Below are 22628 nucleotides of genomic sequence, written 5' to 3'. Positions count from 1 at the left end.
TCTGCTTTTTTCAGATCTGATTTCTGAGTACCTCATATTATTCTCTCATTTCCCCATACTGTTCTAAAAGCCCCGATCTGGTAAGTCAGCAAGAGTTCATTCTCTTTGTCCACACCACTTTTTAAAACCGCTTGAGCTTGTCTTTTTGTTTTGTGTTAGTGGTGCTGAAATGGAAATTTTTGAATGTTTTGCTGAGAGTCACTACATTCTTAGTGGAAAGCAACAATGTCAAATTCAGCTCTCATGCTCAGACACATGCTCCATATTGTCTAGGTTTTCCATGGCTCAAAAGTCCTGCAAATGCAAATACAGGGGTCCTTACTTCTAATGTACAACCTCTGGTGTCGAGCTGCCATTTTGGTTTATTAAAATAAAAAGTTATATTTTCACATATTAGAACCCATAACCCTTTGAACTGAAAGCAACAACTTCTCAATCAATGATGAATTCACAATCAATTGTTGATCCTTGCATTAATTCATTTGCTTACAAAATCCCAGGATAGACTGTGATAGATAAATATGTTTGAAGTTCCTTTAAAACACTTGAATTGAAGTGGAGCTGCGGTATCAAGTTGGTACCACACTCCCGCAGAATCAATCGCAAGAACAATCCTCTTTTTTTAAGTAGCCTGACTGCTCCAATTTTGATGTCTGCTGATTATAGCAAAACTGAAGACTTGTTCAAATAAGATAAATACAACTGCAGTGCTAACCACATATTCATATTTAAAAAGTGACTTATTAATGCATTGTTTACTGTAAAAAAAAAACTTTAAAAAAAACGAGTAATGTAATTTTTGGTGGACAGCAACATCAACAATCTTTAGCTCATGCAGTCTGTTTTAGGTTAGCATCCTAGAATTGATGGTTAACACCTATGTTTAACACATACATTCAATATGTCAGCAACTAGTTATTAATGCAACACACCTCTGCTTTTCTCATATAGAATTGGATTACTTGAATGGATTTTTAGTCATTGTTTAATTTTTGTTATCCTCATTTTAGACAAAAATTAGTAGACAAAAGAATTAGCAACTGCTATGAGCTAACGGTCACTTGTTTTTACGTTAGGCTTGTTGTTCTTTAGCTAGCTGGCTCATAATATTTATTTACTAATTAGCTTCTAAAATAGTACAGTTTACTGCAGAATACCTCATTGTGTTGGTGTGAAATAAACAGTTATGGAAATGTAGAACTGAAAGTTAAATCTCCAATCTCCTCCCGAAGATCCTGAAAAAAGCCTTTTGGTGCCTTCATGAGACGCTGTCAATCACAGCTGTCAATTATGATGTCACATCCCCGTTTTTATAGCATCAAATAACTAACTAAAGCCAAACTAAATTGAAAATAAGAAATCTTGAATATGAATACGAATAAAATACGAATATCTCTGAATGCATCAGCGTGATAAAAACTGCCTAACTTGAAGGAAACCATATTTGAGACTGACAGAGACTTACACGGACGAGAAGAAAGAGATTGTTGAATAAAGTCATTTATATATATATATATATATATATATATATATATATATATATATATATATATATATATATATATATATATATTATTATTATTATTCTCGTCGCTTCATAAAATTAAGGTTGAACCACTGTAGTCACATGGACTATTTTAACAATGTATTTACTACCTTTCTGGGCCTTGAAAATGGTAATTGAGTTGTTGTCTATTTCATCAAAAATATCATAATTTGGTCTTGCGTGTTTGGAATGTCATGAGGGTTTTTAATTAATGACAGAAGTTTCATTTTTATGTGAACTGTCACTTTAACTCAACTGTGTAAAGATGTCTTTAAAATGCCATTTCACAAGTACTTCTCTGCCACCTTTGCAGTGTAAATTTGGCAACAGACAAGTTAAGGCTGCTCTGTTTCTGTTCAAAATTCAGTGTAAAGATGCAATGCCGCATAAAAGCCAGTATAAATTATGCTTGCTCTGACCCAACTCATCTCCTAATATCAAAGTATAGAGTTGCGATTGCTGTGTAAATGCCTTCATGCCACCTCTTAGCAGCATTACACAGTCTGTGTGAAGACGCTTAAATGCCACTTCAGAAGCACTTATGTGTCACCTTTGCAGTGTAAATTTGGCAACTGACAAGTAAGGCAGCTCTGTTTCTGCTCAAAATTCAGACTTAGAAATAAGCAAACTCTACCACATATCTGATCTCTGGTTAAATACATAAAAGTGACACTCATGCATTTGTGCTATGGTGTATATATTCTCAGATCCTCTCTCTCTCTCATAACTGTTCCACTGAAGTATTCCCCTGAAATCACTCATGAACGCAGAGAGTGTGCCATGCAGAATGAATCAGACATTAAATGAGGGTTGCTAAAGGTGCACCAGCGCTACACTGCTGTTATCCACTATATGAGCTGAGAGCAACACAACGAATAAGAGACATTACCGACTAATTTGGTAAATTAGCTTTAAATGAGAGCACAACGCTGAAATGCGAAATTGCCGTTTGCGAGGCGAGAGGCATGTTTGTCTTGCGTGCAAGCTGGTTATAATTTCCAGGATCTTTAATTGCATAAATTTGAGATATCCCAACCCATGTACTCATTTGTTTTGCCGCAGCTTGATTATGTTTTTCACTTGTGTGCATCTCTGTGCATCGTTGTAATTAAAATAACTGAAAAATCATTTTAGATGTCACTAACATGATCATGGGAAGGAGATCAAATCAATCAAGACTCAGTGCGATTTTATTGAGGAAGCTACTTTAAAAATAGCTCGTCAGCCTGGCATAAATTAAAGTTGTTCAAGTACTGTAAAGGTACTCTTGAAAAAAAAAAGTAGTTAGCTGTAAGCTAGCAATACAAAAGTACACTGAAGCCCCCTATGAAAGAAATCTGTTAAACAAATCAATACATTTCACCTTGGTTAACTGTTTCTTTTTGGAATTAAATTAGATGCTCTCACTCTACAGACAAATGTATTTAGCCTAACTTAAGAGCATAACTACTTTACCTAGCTAGTAGGGTGCTGACGCTTTTCTTGGAGATCTCATTTTGACATTTTTCTGATCTTTCTCATTTAAAGGCTAGTCGCTGTCTGCTTTATTAGCAGGTGGCCTTGGTTAACCCAAAAGGTCAGGGTATAGCTCCACTGAAAAGCAAATGAAGAGACTTTACCGTTAATTAGACCAACTGAAGTGTTGGCACCTGGCTCTATTATTCCTCTCACGCCTTAAAAAAAACTGAAAAATGGTATATGAGGATCTTTCAACAGATATCCTATAATGACTGAATGACGCTGTTGAGTCTTGGCTGTGGAGATAATTAAATTCAAACTAGATGTTAAGTTGAATAGTTTTTAGTTGAAAAGAAGCCTTCATAATGAACTGCCGTGTTTGGTTGGCCTTTCTGCTGAGAGGCTCGTAGGAACAGCTGTTAATTCTCACCGTCATTAAAATCTTAATTTCAAAACTAAGTGAAACTATCAGGAGATGCGTGCTTAAAGCAGCACAAAGCCTATCAAAATCATTCTATAAAGTGTTGTGAAGCTATGATTTAGATTGTAAAGCCATCTCAACTCTCGCCTTGGGCAGTACAGCGACTTCAGTCATATTAGATGCTCATCAGATTCTCTAAAGAGTCGGAGCTGATTGATGGGGTTCATAAATGGAATTGGGGAGTTGGCGTGTGTCCACGTCCCGCTCCAGGTGTGTGTTTGCTTATGTGTTATGTGAAAGGTGACATTTCAGAGCCAGAAAACGTAGTGGCTTGTTGCACACTCGATCTGTCCCAAAATTTAGTAAGCTGCCTATGAAGGCAGCATTCTAAGGCATTATATGCATGCTCCCATTTTGACTCATTTCAAATGCAACTTAGCTTATCTTTCACAGTCAAGACAATCCAAGAATGCATTGCATCAAGCTCAGTGCAGTGTTATTCTAGTATTATTTATATACTATTATAGTATTTTATTAATTATTAGAATTTTAATTAGGTTTTATTTTTCTATTTTCAGTTTTCATTTTAATTGTAGTTTTAGTAATTTTATGTGCTTTTGTCATTTGTATCTTTTATTACACATTTATTATACATTTATTACATTAGTTGATATTTAAAAATCAACTAATATATGTAATAAGTGTGTGTGTGTGTGTGTGTGTGTGTGTATACATTTCTTTTTTTTTTGTTTACATTTTTTAAGTGTAATTTTTTTTTATGGAAGCTTGTTTCCACGGAATAAAAAAAATATAAAAAATAATTGTGACTTTTTATCTCACAATGCTTGTTTACATCTCGCAGGTGCGAGAAAAAAAAAGTCAGAATTGCACGATATACATTCGGAAATTGTGAGAATAAAAGTCAGAATAAAATCTTTCATCTTATTTTATTTCAATTATACCAAAGACCATAATCTTTAATAGTTTTAGTTTTGGTTTTAATTTTAGCTAACTTAATCACAAGCAAACTTGATACCATCAGAAAAGGCTGACTTTAGGTAGTGATTTGTAGTGAGTGTGGAATCAAAACAACAACTCTAATATGTAAATGCTATATTTAAGGTATCCTTAAATACATATGCTATCTTTTAATCAACCAACATGCAAAAGCCTCCTTTGTGGCTATTTGTGCAATTATAATACCGATAGAGATCTTAGCAAAATATGTCCTTTGAGAATATTTTTGTACAAAAACTTCTTGAGCCTTGTATTAAATCTGGACTGAATACTGACTGTTAGATAAAATTGTGAAAAAATATGACCTTTGATATGCTTTTTCATCCAAAGTACTCACAAACAAATAAAGAGATCAGACATACTGCCCTCAAGTGTGTAGGTTAGTGCTGGTTTGGACTCGAACTGGTGAACTGGTTTGGGCTTGGTTCATGGTCAGGTCATACCAGGAGCAGCTCTGTATTTATTATCTTTTCACTTTAAATGATGCATCTGTGTTACCTCTGGACCAGCCTGGTTTATAAAACAAGAAGTGGACTTTTAAACCTCCACTTAAGTGTCTTTATTGTTTTTTTGGAATGTTATGTGTTACAGGAAGTGACATTCCCACCGGTAATGTGGCATCTGAGAAAACCAGATGATGCTCTCACTAGAAATCACATGTAGTCATAAGTTATACAAGATTCAACTCATTTTCAAGTCAGCTTAACATCCAAGTTGATTGTGCTTAAAAATGTAAGGCAGCAACTTTTTTTCACAGTGTAGAAATGTATTTCAATGGCTGATGTTGACGCCTAGTGAACAAATTTACTGGGAAAAGAAAAAATCAAGCCGATATCAACCACACTTTGTCTCCCTTTGTTTCTCAGAGGTCTATCAGCTTAGCCTTCCCGAAGACCAAAAGCTGAGCGTCACCACGGTAACGGTGGGTCAGAGCGCTGTTCTCACATGTGCCATCACTGGAGACCAGCTGCCGCCAATCATCTGGAGACGCAACAACCATGCCCTCAACATGCTGGAGCTGAAGGACATTAACGTGAGTGACATGCGCCTTTACCCTAATTTTGTCTCCGTCACACTCTGCTTTTACTCGTCAAGCGTGTGTGTGCGAGAGCCATCTGGAAAGTGTTGCAATCATCTACCTTTTTAAAGCTGATGAAAAGTGAGCGGCAGCATTTTCAAGCCAATAAATTGGTTGACACACAAGTGCAAACGTACATTCAACAGCGACCTTGTTTTTAAAATGATACGACATGGTGTGAGATCATTCGATGTTCAATCTAATCTACTTGGTCTCTCTCAATGTGCTTTCTGCTCAGTTTAGCTTTTAACGTAATGGAGTTTGGAGTGAAACATTGAACAAAGAGATCGAGGCCAGGTGGGATTTCACAAAAGAAACCTTTAAATAACACTAAAAGAGCTCAAATTAAAGTTTCCAAAGTCTCTAAGTTTTCAGATGTTCCACAGTTGTGCCACGCTCCAGCTATAATATATATTTATTACAGCAACCTTATCCAACCCAAGCTGATGAAATATGGCCCCATGATACCAAATTGAGATATGAGTGATGTTTTAAATGTTCGTACTGTAACGCAACATCACTCAACAACTCAATAGAAAGCACATTAGTGTAAATGAGAATTGAGAGAAAATACTCAAGAGAAACTAAATGGGTTTGGTAGTCTTTTATGATGCTTGATTGAGCCAATATGAAATGGAAGTCATTTAAGAAAAAATAGTTAACAAAATAAATTAACAGATGTACTTATATAAATGAAAGCAGTCTAGAGAATATGTTATGTCTCTCGTGGGATATGCTACAGGCTAGAAACTCAGTTTGTCTAACATAAATGAGTACAAATTCATTAAACGCAGTGTTATATATTGATGAATAAATATATGTGCACTCTGCCAGAGAAAAGGTGGGGTTTTTTTTGGGTGGGTGGGGGGGGGGTATTCCCAACACACTACTGTTTAACCTACAATATAGTATATAATGTAGAAGAAAGCTTTTCATGATTATGTATGTTACTCTGTATTTTTACTTCTATTACTGTGTATATATTTGACCAACCAAAAGCCCGTCTCATTTGGGGTATTTATTCAATTAAGTCAACACTAGCCTCTGTGTCATCCTCGATACATTAAACGTTTATGAGGCCTTTAAATGAGGAAGGAGTCCGTGGCTGCCAAGATCCATCTCAAGAACCTTCGCCCTGCAGTCCCTTCCACAATATCAGCCAGACGGGACACACTGTACACACTCACACAAGATGGTAGCATCTACATGAATAATCTACAGACTCAGAGGAAAGCTTGTTTAAATGTCAGCAGCTCTACAGACAATCCTTTAGGACAGCAAAGCTGGCTGACCTAAACCAGAAGACTCTAGTAGGCAGAAAAACATTCACATACCGTTGGGGTATCCTGCATTCCCAGAGAAATTAATGTTATCATGTCTGTCACAACCGTCCCACATGAACCTTGTTTTTTATATTGTAATGCATTTCTTTTTTTCTTGTGTCTACTTTTTAGTCTTCTATCAGATAGAAGCTCATTTATCCAACTATAGTTATATTGTTAAGTTCAGTGAATTGTATTTTTATTGTTATAAATGTTTGATTTGAATCATTATGCATTTCTTTTTTTCTTGTGTCTACTTTTTAGTCTGCCTTCAGAGAACCTCATCTTTTTTAGAGTTGTTTTTTTTGTGTGATTTGTTTTTGTTTTGTTTCGTTTTGGTCTTCTGTCAGATAGAACCCCATTATCCAAATATATTTGGGGTTATATTGTTACGTTAAGTTCAGTGAATTTTATTTGTATAAATATTTTATTTTATGCATTTCTTTCTTGTGTCTACTTTTTAGTCTGCCATCAGATAGAACCTCATTAATGCAAGTATAGTTAGAGGTAATATCGTTAAGATCAGTGAATCTCGTCTTCATGTGAGAAAGTATCTAGTGCACGTTAATGTGATAAAATGAGGGCGCTTGCTGAGCGTTGCATCATGGGACGCTACTAAGTCCACCGCATGGCCATTATAAAACGGCTCCCTGAATACATAAAACAAAAGAAGAGGATTTAAAGACTAAAGTAGATACTGTGGGGAAAACTTTACTAAGGATTAGCAAGAAGAACCGTTTGAGCTATGGTCTCACTCTGTTCAATATTATAATGGCCTATAAAGGTGAATGATAAAAAAAAAAAAAGACTGCCTAAAGTAGATGTCTAATTATTAAAAAGTGACGGCTGTTTCCTATGCAACAGAAATCTGATAACCAGCAGTTAACTATCTTTGCATGTTGACTTTCTCTTTTGCACCTAAAATTATTCTTGAAACTGAAATGTTGTTTCAATTGATTTCCTTTCTGCAGATCCCCTCTCAGGTAGGTTCATGTTTTGGGGTTTGCATGCCTGTAAGCTACTAGAGTCTGAAAACCCTAAAGCTAATCAGTTCTAACACCACAATTAACCCTTGGTGACTCACAAATCTGAAGACTGGGTTACGGAGCCTGCACTATTGAGCTGGTTCAGAGTCAAGGGAAATGAAGGAGCTGATGGTTTGCACTCTTCAATGCCTCTTCAAGACATCCTATTTCTCTGTTCATTTACCATGAGCTTTATGATGCCATTTCCTAGACTTATATTTTGCAGTGGTTTTCTGTATGTCATATCCCTTATATAGTATACTATACATCAGTGTTGGGGAAATGCTTTAAGCTGTAGCTTTGGAATCTTCAAGCTACCAGTCAAACTTTAGAAAAATTAGTTGCACTACAAGTTACTAACAAAATTTGTATTTATGCATTTTTTGGATTAAACTGATAGATGTAAACCTAATGACAGTTATAGCATACATATAGAATCAATCAGGGAATCAAATAAATCATCTGAATGAATTCCCATAAATGAATCACACTTCCCAACAGAACTTCAGAGAGAGAGTGTGGGTTTGAGAGCGTGTTTGATCATTGCCTCAGTTTGTTAGGTTTTAAAGCTGCATGCACAAAATAGTGTCACATAAAACCAGCAGTGTACCATCATGCTACACTGGCACTCATTGGTAAAAGTAGCTCATTAAGTAGAAAACTGAGCTAAGTTAACAGCGTCAGTGCTGTTAGTTAAATTCTCCACAATACTGGTGTACACATTCATTGTGGTTTTGTGTGCATACATGTGAGTGTCCACGTATATTCAATCTTACTGCATAATTCTGGCTTTATCTGGATTCCGCAGCATAATCAAATCAAAATTTACATATTTAATCAGAAGCATCTGAATCGTCCTTGAAGGAATACTTTCATGTTCCTGAGCATCAGGATGTCAGGAAAGGCCGGTTGACCTTGTAAAAACAGTGGCGTTTGAATTTATTAGCTTCATGGGGTTTTGTTTGGACATTGATGCCGTTTCTCTTCAGCCTTTGTTGTCTCTGATGCTGCTTGTTGCTGTACGCACTGATTCTTCTTTTTTTCTATTCTTATCATTAGACTTTCAAATGACTTGGTACGATCTGATTTCATTTCATATTCAGAGGCTCTGTTTTGCCTCCTTATAAAGCACTTTTTTACTGTACTGCGGTTTTCACTCATTAAGAGCACGTTGTGACGAAAAGGGCTTGTTTATTTGTTGATTTGCACAATCAAGGTCGTGGCCTGTAGTGAGCAGTTTTGCATCCTTATTAGTGCATATTAACACACAGCCAAACTGCTGTTCTTCATTGATTGTTCTATTACAGGTATGTCCAGAGGCCAGTTACAGCCCGCAGCTTGTCTATTAAAATATATTATATGTGGCCCGTTACTGTGGTAACACTAACTGAAATCATGAGATTGTGGCAGAAATGTGGGATATTCATATAAAAATGTATTACATTATTAAGGTAGATATATAGGCTATTAAAGGAGGAATGATATAGGCCAAATTACATGAATTTTTGTTATAAGATAGTAGTTTTTGAGCATTTGTATTTATACTAAATTTGTTTAGAGAATAAGTATACCATATAAAGCCATTCCATATACCATATAGTTACTTTTTTGGTGCCACTGGTCTCAAATATTAGTCTGAGCTAATTAGTCTGTTAGAACTGTGTGGCTTTGTAGAAACAGTAGATTAAATGTCTGTTATTATCTGACTTGATAATGTAGTATTTGAATTATCTTCATTTCAACTGAATCGTTTATCAATTTATCATGTTTATCGTGTAATTCTTTCGTCAGTTGGCAGTCCTAATTATTTCATTGCATCATTTTTTAGATGCATGTTCTATACCTTCTGCATAAATACTCATAAAAAAATATATATATATTTCGCTCTTTCTCTCATTTTTAAAGAGATAGTTCACCCAAAAATAAAAATTCTATAATTTACTCACTCGCATGAAATTTAAAACCTGTACTTTCTTTCATCTTGCAGAATACAAAAGATACTTTATATATATATACTGTATATCCATACAATGAAAGTCGATGGAGTCAGATGTTATTTTGAAAAAATCATCTTTTGTGTTCTGCAAAAGACAAAAAAATCATACACAAAATTAGAAGAAAGGGAGGTTGAGTAAATGATGACAACATTTTTTTGGATGAACTGTTCCTTTAAATTTGTTGTTTTTCTCAGAAGCAGTGTGTTGAGAATAAATGGTGTGTGTAGCGCTTTAATGACGGCCTGCAGCAGAGCTGATGCAAATGTCCGCTGCAATCTGCTCCTATTGATTACCTTGTTTTTTAACTGTGCCCGTTCTCCTTTTCTTTCTCTCACTCTCTCTCAGTCCCTCTGTATTTTCTTTTCACTATGTCACAGAACAGTTTCACTGCAAGCTGCTCTCTTTTCTCTCTGCAATCCAGTATCTGGATGCTTGATTGCACTCCCACTTTTTTATTTGCAGATTTATGCATTCAAACTAACGTTGGTTATAGTAGTTCACTCTGGCATTTCCAGCTCTGGGCTGTTGTTTGCACTTGTGTGTCATAATCTCTCACTCTTTAAGGTCATGTTGATGTAATTTTGTGTATTTTTAACAGGATTTCGGAGATGATGGATCACTGTACATTACCAAGGTGACCACTACACATATGGGCAACTACACCTGCCATGCAGACGGCTACGAGCAGCTATTCCAAACACACATCCTGCAGGTTAATGGTATGTAATATACAAGCATATTCACTCGTGCAATGAGCAGTCAGAATTAAGTATTCGAGAGAGCATGAATTTAATCCAAAATTGAATATGCACTGTACTGGATAGTAGCTTGTGCAATGTATATGTTCATCAGCAAACACTGATAGTGAGTACTTGACAACAAGCATTATCATCTCACATGTTATACTGTAGGTGGCACGTTATATACCAAATGTTACATGCTTTAATAATCACTAAATAAGTGAAAAGTAATAGCTGAAATATGTTGATCCACAAGTATGTAAAATTAATAGGTGAAATATGTTGATGAAGTTCACACCAAGGACGATAACTATGGTTATAATAAAAATATAGTTCTAAAATGTTCTAAATAGAAAAGAATAGCAGAGTCCACACCACACTTTTAAAGGCACAGAGAAACGGTATAGTTGGAATCACTTTCAGAACAATTTTTTTCAGATGATAAACAATAAAAACAATGACAGCCAATCAAAACGTTATCGTCCGCTGTTGTTGAAGCTAATATAGTTGTTGTTATAGTTATCTTTACAATTTCTTTTTTTTATATCTGTATTTTCAATTAAAAATAATTTTTAGCAATGAATAGTATATAAAATGAAATGCATTTTTTTAAAAAATACCTATACACGTATTCTATATTTATAAAACAATACTTATAAAATGAATAATAGTAATAATGCATAATCATTTTTTATTTTATCATACTTCAGCTATTACATTTTACTTATAGTAATTATTACAGCATTAATTATTATATTTTTTACTTATATTAATTAGAGTTTGTAATGCAGATTTATGCATAAAGAATCATATAATAAATTATTATTATTAAATAATATTGTTGTTAACAGAGTTCTCAGTTTATGGTCCATAACACACAGAGATTAAAAAGAAGGGGAGAATTAAATATGCTTTTTTATGATGGTAAAAAGTGTCTCTTGCATCTTTCTTGTTCTCTGCGGCTGAAATTGATGCGGTGAAGTCTTTCACCAATCCTTGATCTCCTGCTACCTTTTTCCATGTTGTTTTTCATTGACACATGGAACACATGGCAATCAAATGGCCCTAAATGATAACATCACAATGCAATTGAATGAAAAACAATTGAATTTGCCTCTGGAGCCGTTGCCTAGCAATTAATCGTGGTCAGAGCTGGGAGAAAATGAGAAATTAATTAAGGGATGTGACACATGTTCCCTTTTTGTGTTTTGAGCCACAAGGGCACTATTGCTCCCCTTTACCTAATTATGCTTCCTGATGACCAAGAGCAATGGAATATTGCTTGGTCTTTTATTTTTTTATTTTATTTTTTTACATTCCACAGTCAGTTTGCTAATGCTTTTACTATTATTGCATCTGTGTAGATTCATTTAAGCTAAAGCATTTACGTTTCTCTCAAACAATTTTTAATTAATTTCCTGCACGGCACACGTAAATGACGGCTAACCTTTTGGCTTCAAATTGTTGTCCTTAGCGCCTTTTTTCATTTCGAATAATGACAATATAAGGTTGTTGCTTTATTTTTAAGGCAGGCTTTCGCTTGATGGTTAACCAAGGTTAAAAAATCAGGCAAAAAAAAAAGACAAACATTAATTACCATCTCTGGGGTGTATTATGTATACATTGTGTGAGTGGGTGTCATTTTTCGTTATTTGTTTAAGAGCAGTGTTAGCTGTGAAAATGAAAGGGGTCAGACAGGTTCACAGAGACCCGCTGAGTCTCTGAGATGGTGAAATGGAGAGGAAACTCTAATCGAGGACACTGAAAGCTCATCAGAACAGACACACATACAAAAGCACTAGAAAAACACACAATTCTCTGTGCCGCATGTAATGGACACGACCGCACACCAAGAGACAAGACAAACATAAACTAATAAATCTGACTCTCAATTTCACGGAGAAACAAATACACACAGAGAATTTATCCGGTCCAGTGATGGCGGACTTACACACCACCGAGCCAAAACACTTGCTTATTCTCACAGAAAATCAACACTGAGGAAAACAAAGAAAAGGAGTGAGATTGGAGGAGACGAGGGGCCATGAGAATTTTGTGATAGAGCTGTCAGCTTTGATGTGTTTCACACAGGGGACAATCTCAAGTCGATCCCCAGGTAATAAAATACACACAAAGACAGATAAAGGCACACACACACTCACTCACAGAAAGAAAAGTCATTTCGTATGGATTTTACATCATTTCTAGGTTAAGCTTAGTAAAGAATAAGAACGAGAGAGTGCTGGTTGTGTTCTAGTTCATTTAACCACAATTCTGTCACTTGATTTTTCTAATGTAATTCTCTAGCTATAATAATAATACTTTAAAAAAGGATGAATAAAGGGATAATTCACCCAAAAATGTATTGTCTCATTAATTTCTTACTGTCATGTTTTGTTTGGGTTTTTTTTTTTTTTTTTTTTTCAATATGAGGGTTTTTGAAGATTATGCTTGGTATTTTTCTCCATATAATTAAAGTATTAGATATACCAGCATATTCACACTTACTTAATGACCAATTAGAATCAAGTATTTAAGAGCATTTAACTGAGATTCAAGAATGACTGTTGAATTCAAGGAAGCATCTGCTTTATCCTGTTGTTTTTTCCAAATTAGTGTTTTTGAAGGTTGTCCTTGCAATTTATATTTACATTAGATTTTTTCCATATATTTAAAAGTGAAAGGAAACCAGATCTGTAAAGCTGTAAAAATTATGTTGACCCACGTCCATATAAATTTTTAAGTACATTACAGAGTTTTGATGGAATATATTTGAAGAATAATGACTTCAGGAAATAATAACGTTTCGGTTTGTTCCTCACACAAATCTATTTTAATGGCTTCATAACACTTTTCAGAATACAAAGCAGAACTTTTCTTGTAATATTAATATTGAAATAGGGTAAAATGTAGGGTAAAACTCAGTATTACACTTCAGATATGATTGTATGTTTTCCTACATTTCCTTCATGCTTCAAGGCTTTGTTTTCACACATTTTACTGTTTATGAAAATCTGCTCATTAGCAGTGAGCTGAACTTGGAACACCACAAGGACCTGAGCTCGCGATTTTTACACTAAATGATTTCTGCTTTTCAATCGTGAGTTGAACGCCACAGTCCCAGGGAGCTTAATGCTCTGATTCCACTCCCTGTGCCTTGAAGCTAAGCATTTCATTAAATCAACCCCCTTGCGTGCTTCAAAATTGGTCACCCTGCCAGCACTGTCCAAACATTTCCTCTCATTTCTCCCCTTTCCTCACTTATAGAGCTCTAAATAAAGTAAATAAGCAAAAATATATGTACTTTCTTGAAGAATGAAAAAAAACTCTTATTTAACCATTCTGACCAGTTAGGGTTGTGTTTCCCAAAAGCATCGAATACATAAGCAGATTATAAAACCATTGCCATCAATGGTCTCTACGATCAACTTGGCTCACAATGCTTTGGGGAAACACAGCCCAGGATGTTGACTGTTTGTTCATTCATTATCTTTGCTTACACTTTGTCTTTTCCTCTGTTGTTTTTTTTTTTTTTCTTCATAGTGCCCCCTGTTATCCGAGTGTACCCAGAGAGCCAGGCACGCGAGCCGGGGGTCACAGCCAGTCTGCGGTGCTACGCTGAGGGCATCCCCGACCCACAACTCTCATGGCTGAAGAACGGCATGGACATCACCACGAAACTCTCCAAACAACTCACACTTCAGGGTACAAACAAATAACCATTGGACATTTCTGATTCTTTTTATGATTTATGATTGTAATGCTGCAAATAATAATAATAATAATAATACCTTTTATTTATGGGCGCCTTTCAGGGCACTCAAGGACACCTTACAATATAGAACAAGGCAATAAGTACAAAACATACAAAACACATCGATGCTACACATCATACAATCATTTCATTAAAAGCTATTCTAAAAAGTTAAGTTTTTATCTGAACTTTAAAAGTGGAAATTGAATCCATTTGGCGAATGTGCAAGGGTAATGCATTCCAAATGGCACAGAAATGACACTTCACATTTAAGGAGACAAGCATTTAAGCATACCCTCTCTATATGACAATTATGGATGTCAATCTTAAATAATTACACCATTTTCATTTTGGTTCCTTTAATTTAAAGAATATTTTTGTGCCATTAAGGAATAATATTTGTGGGAAAATGCAATTCCACTGCCAAATGATGAGATAAAAATCTCACAAGAGTCATTAGCCACTTTTTCACCATCGTGCCGATCTGGCCCAGGCTGAACGGGTATGGTTCCATGTTCCACTGTGGGGCTGATAACAAATCTCTTTGGAATGTAATACAAATGTGTCAGTCGTTGCCTTTGTAAGGCAAGACTTTACAGACGGTATGAGATGTAAATAGCAACTGCGTTGTGGAAGATGATTGGGTATTTCTTTTAATTGTACTATTAACTTGTGTTTACTACGCTCAAATTGTGCACTTTGCTGTAGAGAAACTGTTAGCCAGGCAACAGACAAGCGACCAATCCTGAGTGGCGAGCTCACTACTCGCATTCTACCAGGCCGAAACACAGAATTCCTGGCCGAGAACAGGTTGTAATTGTGCCGTGCTGAACCAAGCTCAATTGGAAATATAACTGGAACTGTTCCTTACCATTCTTAGCAGTATTCGGCATGACAGTTAAAGGGGCGGCTATCCATTCCATAATCAGACTGATTATGACTGATTCACAGGTTCAGTAACAGTTAATGTGGTGTTGAATAAGTAGTGAAGGAAACTCTGGCAGAATATTTTAGTATAGTATTCTGCATAAACAGAAGAATGCATGTGTGAGAACCGTTAACAGAAAAAAGATTTTATCAATGCAACCAGTTCTGGAATTCAGAGAATTCCCAACTCTAATGGCAGTAGTGTCCTCATTTCTCAACAAAAGCCTTTGCACTAGCTGATTTCACATTGAAAAAAAAAAGTGTCTGTATCTTTACACAAGCAGACATTGATCTTGTCGTTCTGAAGGAGCTTTATATAGCCATGATGCCTGCTGGTTCCACTGTAGCAGTGATTGACGTGTTTGTCATAATCTAGAGCTTTACTCAATCCCACAAATTCCCCCTGTGGGGCCTCTCATCAACAAACGTTCCTCAAGTCAGCTAAAGCTAACATGACAACTTGAGAATACTATAAATGTTTCAGCCGTTATCAAACACATTTTCATGATCCCATTAGAGGAACTTGCATAAATGGAGCCGTTTCTTTCACAAGTGATTTAGAGAGGTGATGGAGGAAAAGTTCACTTCAGTCCTTCCTTCGTTCTTTCTTTCCTTTCCAGCTAACGGGAGCGAGGTGCACATCAGTAACGTTCACTTCGAGGACACCGGCGCCTATACCTGCATCGCCCGCAACGAGGCGGGTGTGGACGAGGACATCTCCTCTCTATTCGTGGAGGACTCTGCTCGGAAAACGTGTATGTATAAGTCATGATGTGCTGTCCATCCCTCCCTATGATGGAACTTCACTTCCTGTTTCTTTGCATTATTCATCAGACTGAACATTAATAGTTTATAAACTTCAGATAACTTCAGATAATAATAGTACCAGAAGGAGATAAAATAATGGAAGAAGAGTCCCAGCGGCCTGATTTTTCAATATTTGTCAGTAGGTTTATGGTGCTATGCATTGAAATGAATGGAAAATAAGATTTGTTATATAAGATTATCTGAAGGAATTTCGAATTGAACTTTGAATACAGATTTAGCAAGCCATTAACTCATAGTTAGAATTATTCTTTTGTTCAGTAAATTATTTTTATTATTTTAATCTAAAAGTTATAACAATTTGAAATTTAAATGCATTTTACCTTTGTAGGGTAGGAAATTGCTTGTTTTTATCTTTTGAAATGAGTGCTGCTTGTTTTGTTGATGCAAGTTTTTGTTGTATACTCTGCTAAGTCAAAATGCACTTGGGATTGTACTTGGGAGTGTTACTATGGGAACACTGAAAACAAAATTTTATTGAATGTTTCAATATCATTTTTAGATTTTCCTCTTGCTGTCACCATTGATTAAAGGTGCTCTAAGCGATGTTGGGTGACGTCACATCTTGTTGACGTTCGAAGTATTGTCAAACAAAACGGAGGCTAGCTCGACCCTCCCTCCTCCTCATCCCGTCCCCTCCCCCTGCCTTCCATGCTTCCTGAAACAGGCTTTTCCGATGTAAATTCGGGACTTTGCGCGTTCCTTCTCCTTTCCCCTCTTCTTTGTTATTTGTTCATCGGAATATCAAAATTCAAAAGAATATAATTCTAACGTTAGTCGTTGTCGTTGTCTCGGACATCTCTCCTCTAGCTAACTTCCCTCTTCATGCTTCTCTCTCCTCCACTCCCCACACCCCCCTTCATGTGCACGCGCACTAACCCCCCCCCCACCCCAAATCATTCTTGTCGGTTATTGGCTGGAACACTGTTTGTTATGTTTCGCGGTCCAGGCTGGCCCAGTTTGTTTTTGTTGCCGTTTGTGGAGCCTGGGCTGTCTACAGAGACCGTGCTTTTTTACAATGTGTTCAGGGGACAGGCAGCTAGCGGATAGTGAGGAGATGTTTGCTGTATGTGACAAAAAAAAAACGCGTGACATCGCTTAGAGCACCTTTAAACAACCACAACTAGTTGAACAAAAGAACTCCAATAGTTAACCAGTTGATGAAACCCTTAGTACACTACCATTCAAAAACAAAAGATTGGTAAGATTTTGTTTTGTTTTGTTTTTGATAAGAATAAAGGCTGCATTTATTTGAACAAAAATGCAGTACAAACAGTATCTGTAAAATACTAAAAGAACTTTTCTATTTTAATATAATTTAAAATGTAATTTATTTCTCTGATGGCAAAGCTGAATTTTCAGCATCATTACTCCAGTCTTCAGTGTCACATGATCCTTCAGAAATCATTCTAATATGCTGATTTGGTGCCCAAGAAACATTTCTCATTATTATCAATGTTAAATACATTTTTTCAGGATTTATTTGATTAATTGAAAGTTCAAAAGAACAGCTTTTAATTCTAATAGAAATGGTTTATAACATTACAAATGTCTTTACTGTCAATTTGACCAATTTCATGTGTCCTTGCTGAATAAAAGTTTGAATTTTTTTTTTTTTTTTTTTTTAACTCTTACTGACCCCAAACTTTTGAATGGTTGAGTATGTGTTTTTATGTGCTTGTTGATACAGTCAGGTGGTTCATTGTATTGTAAGCAATGACGTTGTGGACAGTGAAGGTTGCAAAGGAACCTCCAGGTCACCATACAGTCATCGGTCATGTTTCCTCAAAAAAGGAAATCGTTTTGTTCAAAAAGGAGTTCAGATGCATAGTTCAGAGTTCTGGGTATTGTAGTTTAGCGAGATGTGACCGCTCAATGCCCTGTACAAACAGAAGGCCAGAGTTTCCTCACAGGTCATACAACCAGAGCCAGTGCTGCCTGTGTTTTCCCTGCATGCATAAAGGATGACAGTATTTTTTCAGATTCACTACAGCATGCCCACTGATCTGGAGTCAGTTCATCCAGACCCTTTGATCTGTGCTCCGTCAGATGAACTCCTCCAGCTGTCTGGATCAACACTCGCTCTAGACCATCTCATTACACAGTTTCTCCTCAAGCAGACTATGATCTCTGCATGTGAGAATATTCTCATAGGTGTCACAAATAATTTGTATTCTAGAATACATTTTCACTTTGGACACAGAGTTGGTGCTTTTGCATCCTTAAAAGCTCCAGCCCCATCTTCATTACATTATTAATTGCATTGAAAAGAGCATTTGACGACATTATTAGAAAGAACGTCATACAGGTTTTGATCAACATGAAAGTGAGCAAATGTTTTCATTTTGGGTTAACTGTTCTTTTAATAGTTCTGATTCGTCTCTTGTGTTGAAACCAGGCTAAATAGTTGGATTTGATAGTCTGTGCTATTGCTTTCATTGTGAATGAGAGGAACAATCCTGCACTGTCAGCTGGGATTTCCTCTTACATTAGTCCTGGAACGGCAGGTCTGAACTCATAAGCATGGGATGATACACGGCTCCCTGCTTCCACAGAGCGCACCAGCCTGGCAAATACATTTCCATATTGTGCCCAATCACTGTAATGTAAAATCTTTTTTTATGGATATCAATAAGCCTTTAATATGCTGCCTCAGTTTTGTGCAATGAATTTGTCCAACTTATTTATGGGAGATATGTTTTTTATACATTATATGCCTGAAAATACAGAAATCAGCTTTCATTTGTGCCTGGCTACACAAGATGACCATTGATACAGAACAGTAATAGCTAGAACTTATACCAAAGTTGTGTGTTGGCTTTTGAATGTACAGTAAGTATTACAGCTTCTGAAAGGTTGCAGGGGGCGTGTGATAAAAGTAATCGTACATCTAAAGGGCAAAACAAGGTGAGGTTGGTGGTCAGCCATCAGTAGTTGGGGTCAGTGCCGTTCTACAGGTCAGCGGGGGAAAACACAGCACACTCAGAGGGGATATAATGATCTTGGTCCCATCCCTCTCTCTCCTCAAGATTTAAAGGTCAGACAGTGTCCCTCAGCCCAGCCACGGTGCTCTAGAGATCATGAAATTGGATGTCTGTCAAAAAAAATTCTAATCTTCAAGGGCCACTGAGTAAAAGTCCAGAAAAAAAAATGTTTTCTTTTTTCTTTCTTTTTTCCTTGTCGTACTTTCCACAGACTGTGTTGCTGAACACTCTGGCCCGGTGTCACTTTCAAATATTGTTGTTTATATAATCGGCGCAACATGTCTGGCTTAAAAAATAGGATTCCAGAAGTAAAAACAAACGGAATATATTTTTGCATATAGACTACTGTATTAAAGTTTGGGGTCGATAAGATTTTTTAATGTTTTTGAAAAAGTCTCTTAACACCAAGGCTGCATTTGTTTGATCAGAAATACAGTGAAAACAGTAATATTGTGAAATATTAAATTTTCTTTAAAAAAAAAAAAAGAAAGAATTTTCAGCAGCCATCACTCCAGTCTTCAGTATCACATGATCCTTCAGAAATAATACAGATTTGGGGCCCTATTTTAATGATCTGAAACGCAAGTATCAAACGTGAAACGCAAGTAACTTCGTGGGCGGATCTCGGGCGCTGTTGCTATTATATCGGCGGGATAAATTACTCTTGTGCCCAATGCAAATCTAAAATGGGTTGGTCTGAAGTAGCTACATTTGTCATCTCATATTCCCTTTAAAATAAAAGCATTATTTGAATATATATAAAGACACTAAGTACTATTTTGTGAAACCAGTTTGGAAATGATCATTATTTTTGCACTTTCTTTGAGTACGGCTTGTTGCACTGAAATTACACACTTCACCTTTACTCTTAAAATAACAGTCCCACACCAAAAATCTCCCTTGTAAATCGGTGCAAAAACCCTAATTCAATTAATACTTAAGACAGCAAATACTGTCGCAAGTTATACTGCTATCATTAAATATTTGAGTACATCTCCTGTCCCAGAAGATATATATGCCATGAGAATGTCAGCAGATATGTGCTATGGGAGGAGGATTCAAACAGGCGAGTGATTTGAGGCGGGTGTGATGCGAAGCACTCAGGTGTGATAGTGCTCATCATCTATAAGAAAAGAGACAATATGCCTTTGCTGTCTTGTCAAGGGGAAAATTACTGGACAAGTATTTAAGGCTGTCGGATAAACGCCACCTGCTGCATACATACAAACAACAGTAGTGCTGATCTCTCTGCGGTCTCACGCAGCTGTGTTCTTGTTGGATTATGGGATTCCATGTTTGCTCTGGTGTTATCATGAGAGATGGGGAAGGGAAATAAAGGAACAGATGCAGAGAGAAACAAAATGTGTCTGAGTACCCACTTTTCCTCAGTCAAACACAAAACTCTCATATGTTAGCAAGTGTCTTGCCAAAAGCCAAATGGGAGGGTTACTTTGTCCATTTGTCTGATTTTTTTTTTTTTTTTTTTTTTTTGGTTTAGGAAGTTTATGCTGTGCTGTACAGAGAGCTTGTCAAAATGATCATTTCACACCCTGTAATTTTGTGTTCTGCTCTGTCACACACTAGGCCCATCAAAACAATGTAGGCATCTACAGTACTTATGCTGGGATATGCCAATGATCATGCTCACCTCTGCCATTCAGTGTTTCACTGGCTGAGTTTTTAAGTTAAGTGTGGACAGCTCTGATCTAAAGAAATGTTGAACTGTATGCGGCCATTTCCTTGCTTTTATTCCTTTTAAATTTTTGTTATGAATAGTTGTTCAGAAAGGAAAAAAATCCTAGTTCAAAAAACTTTTCTAAACAATTTGTTCACTACTCTCAGCCGTCATTTACACAGCAGGCTTCAGTCTATTGTGGTCTGTTTCTCACACAGGGATTTTTTAATTTTTTTATTATTACTTTAGAAATGTTAGAACATAGCATATAAGTCACATCGACTGAAACCTCTGGTCTCCATTCATTGGATTTGAATTTATTTATATATATATATATATATATATATACATATATATATATATATATATATATATATATATATACATATATATATATATATATATATATATATATATACATATATATATATATATATATATATATATATATATATATATATATATACATATATATATATATATATATATATATATATATATATATATATATATATATATATATATATACATACATATATATATATATATATATATATATATATATATAAATAGTTTTTTTTTCTTATTATTGTGCACGATTTAGGCTTATATAAACTACCATTAAAAAGTTAGATTTTTTTTTTAATACTTTTACTCTGCAAGAATTTGTTAAATTAACAAGTTAAGTTTACTGAGTAACGTGTTATAAAAGATTTGTGTGTCAAATAAATGTTTAACTATTCATCAAATTATCCTATAATATATATACAGTATATATGATTTCCACAAAAATAATAAATTAGTTAGTTCACCCAACAATGAAAATTCTGTAATTATTTACTCACCCTCATGTCATTCCAAACCGATAAGACTTTCATCTTCGAAACACAAATAAAGTTCTTTTGAATTATTTCTGAATGAAATTTAAACCGCTTAATTCATATGTATTAGTTTTACAATCTCTTTACAAACTTTTTGAAGTGGTATTTGCATAGGCTGACAATGGAAATCTCACCGATTTTATAAAAAATATCTTAATTTGTGTTCAAGATGAACAAAAGTCTTACAGGTTTGGAACGACATGAGCGTACATGACAGAATTTTTGTTATTTTTGGGTGAACAAACCCTTTAAGCAGCACAACTGTTAACATTGGTAATAATAAGAAATGATTGTTGAGCAGCAAATCAGCATATTAGAATGATTTCTGAAGGATCACGTGACACTAAAGACTGGAGTAATGATGCTGAAAATTCAGCTTTGCCATCACAGGAATAAAATACATTTTAAAATATATTCAAAAAGATGTAATAATATTTCACAATATTACTGTTTTTAATGTTTTGTTCATTGAGTAAAAGTTCATTGAGTCATTGAGTAAAAATTTTGTGCATTGTCTTACGTTTTTTTCTTTTTTCTTTTTCTTATTAATTTAATGTAATTAATAATCAACTTGAACACTGTGTGTGCAAAGACGTGTCTAAAGGCCCGTTTTCTTGGACAGTTTAACCTTACACTCCATATTGCCGCTCTAAGGCAGAAATTAGCAGCTGTTTTCTTTTTCCTTCTTTCATCAATTGAGTCTATTTCAGCATCAGCCACTCTCTGAGGTGTTGCCCTATACCTGAGGGCATTAACCTCAATATCCAAAAGGCTGTAGGAGTTTGTATTAAAGTTTAAAGAAAGCAATACCAGCAAAATAAGGTAGTGCACTCATCTGTAAGGTAGCATGACCTTCCAAACTTACTGAATACACAGTATTTTTCCATACACACTCTATGTAGAAAGTAGGAAAGGTTACTTCAACAACTCCTTCAGTAGTATAGAATATTCACTTATTGAGTCTTCATAATTGTCATA

At 35.5% G+C, this 22628-nt stretch overlaps 1 protein-coding gene across 2 annotated transcripts in view; it reads left to right on the top strand.

Annotated features, from left to right (window-relative positions):
* fstl5 (follistatin-like 5) overlaps positions 1-22628 on the top strand; it is a 150184-nt gene that overhangs the window by 108636 nt on the left and 18920 nt on the right. For both annotated transcript variants that reach the window (XM_079892244.1, XM_079892245.1), the window contains exons 8-11: positions 5309-5475; positions 10463-10583; positions 14148-14309; positions 15906-16040. In XM_079892244.1, coding sequence (XP_079748370.1) covers positions 5309-5475; positions 10463-10583; positions 14148-14309; positions 15906-16040 — 585 coding nt within the window. The remainder of the gene's footprint in view (positions 1-5308; positions 5476-10462; positions 10584-14147; positions 14310-15905; positions 16041-22628) is intronic.

The sequence above is a fragment of the Squalius cephalus genome, assembly GCF_949319135.1.
Source record: "Squalius cephalus genome assembly, chromosome: 14".
Taxonomy (NCBI): domain Eukaryota; kingdom Metazoa; phylum Chordata; class Actinopteri; order Cypriniformes; family Leuciscidae; genus Squalius; species Squalius cephalus.
The sequence above is the reverse complement of the archived record's forward strand: the minus strand, read 5'-3'. Positions and strand labels throughout refer to the sequence as shown.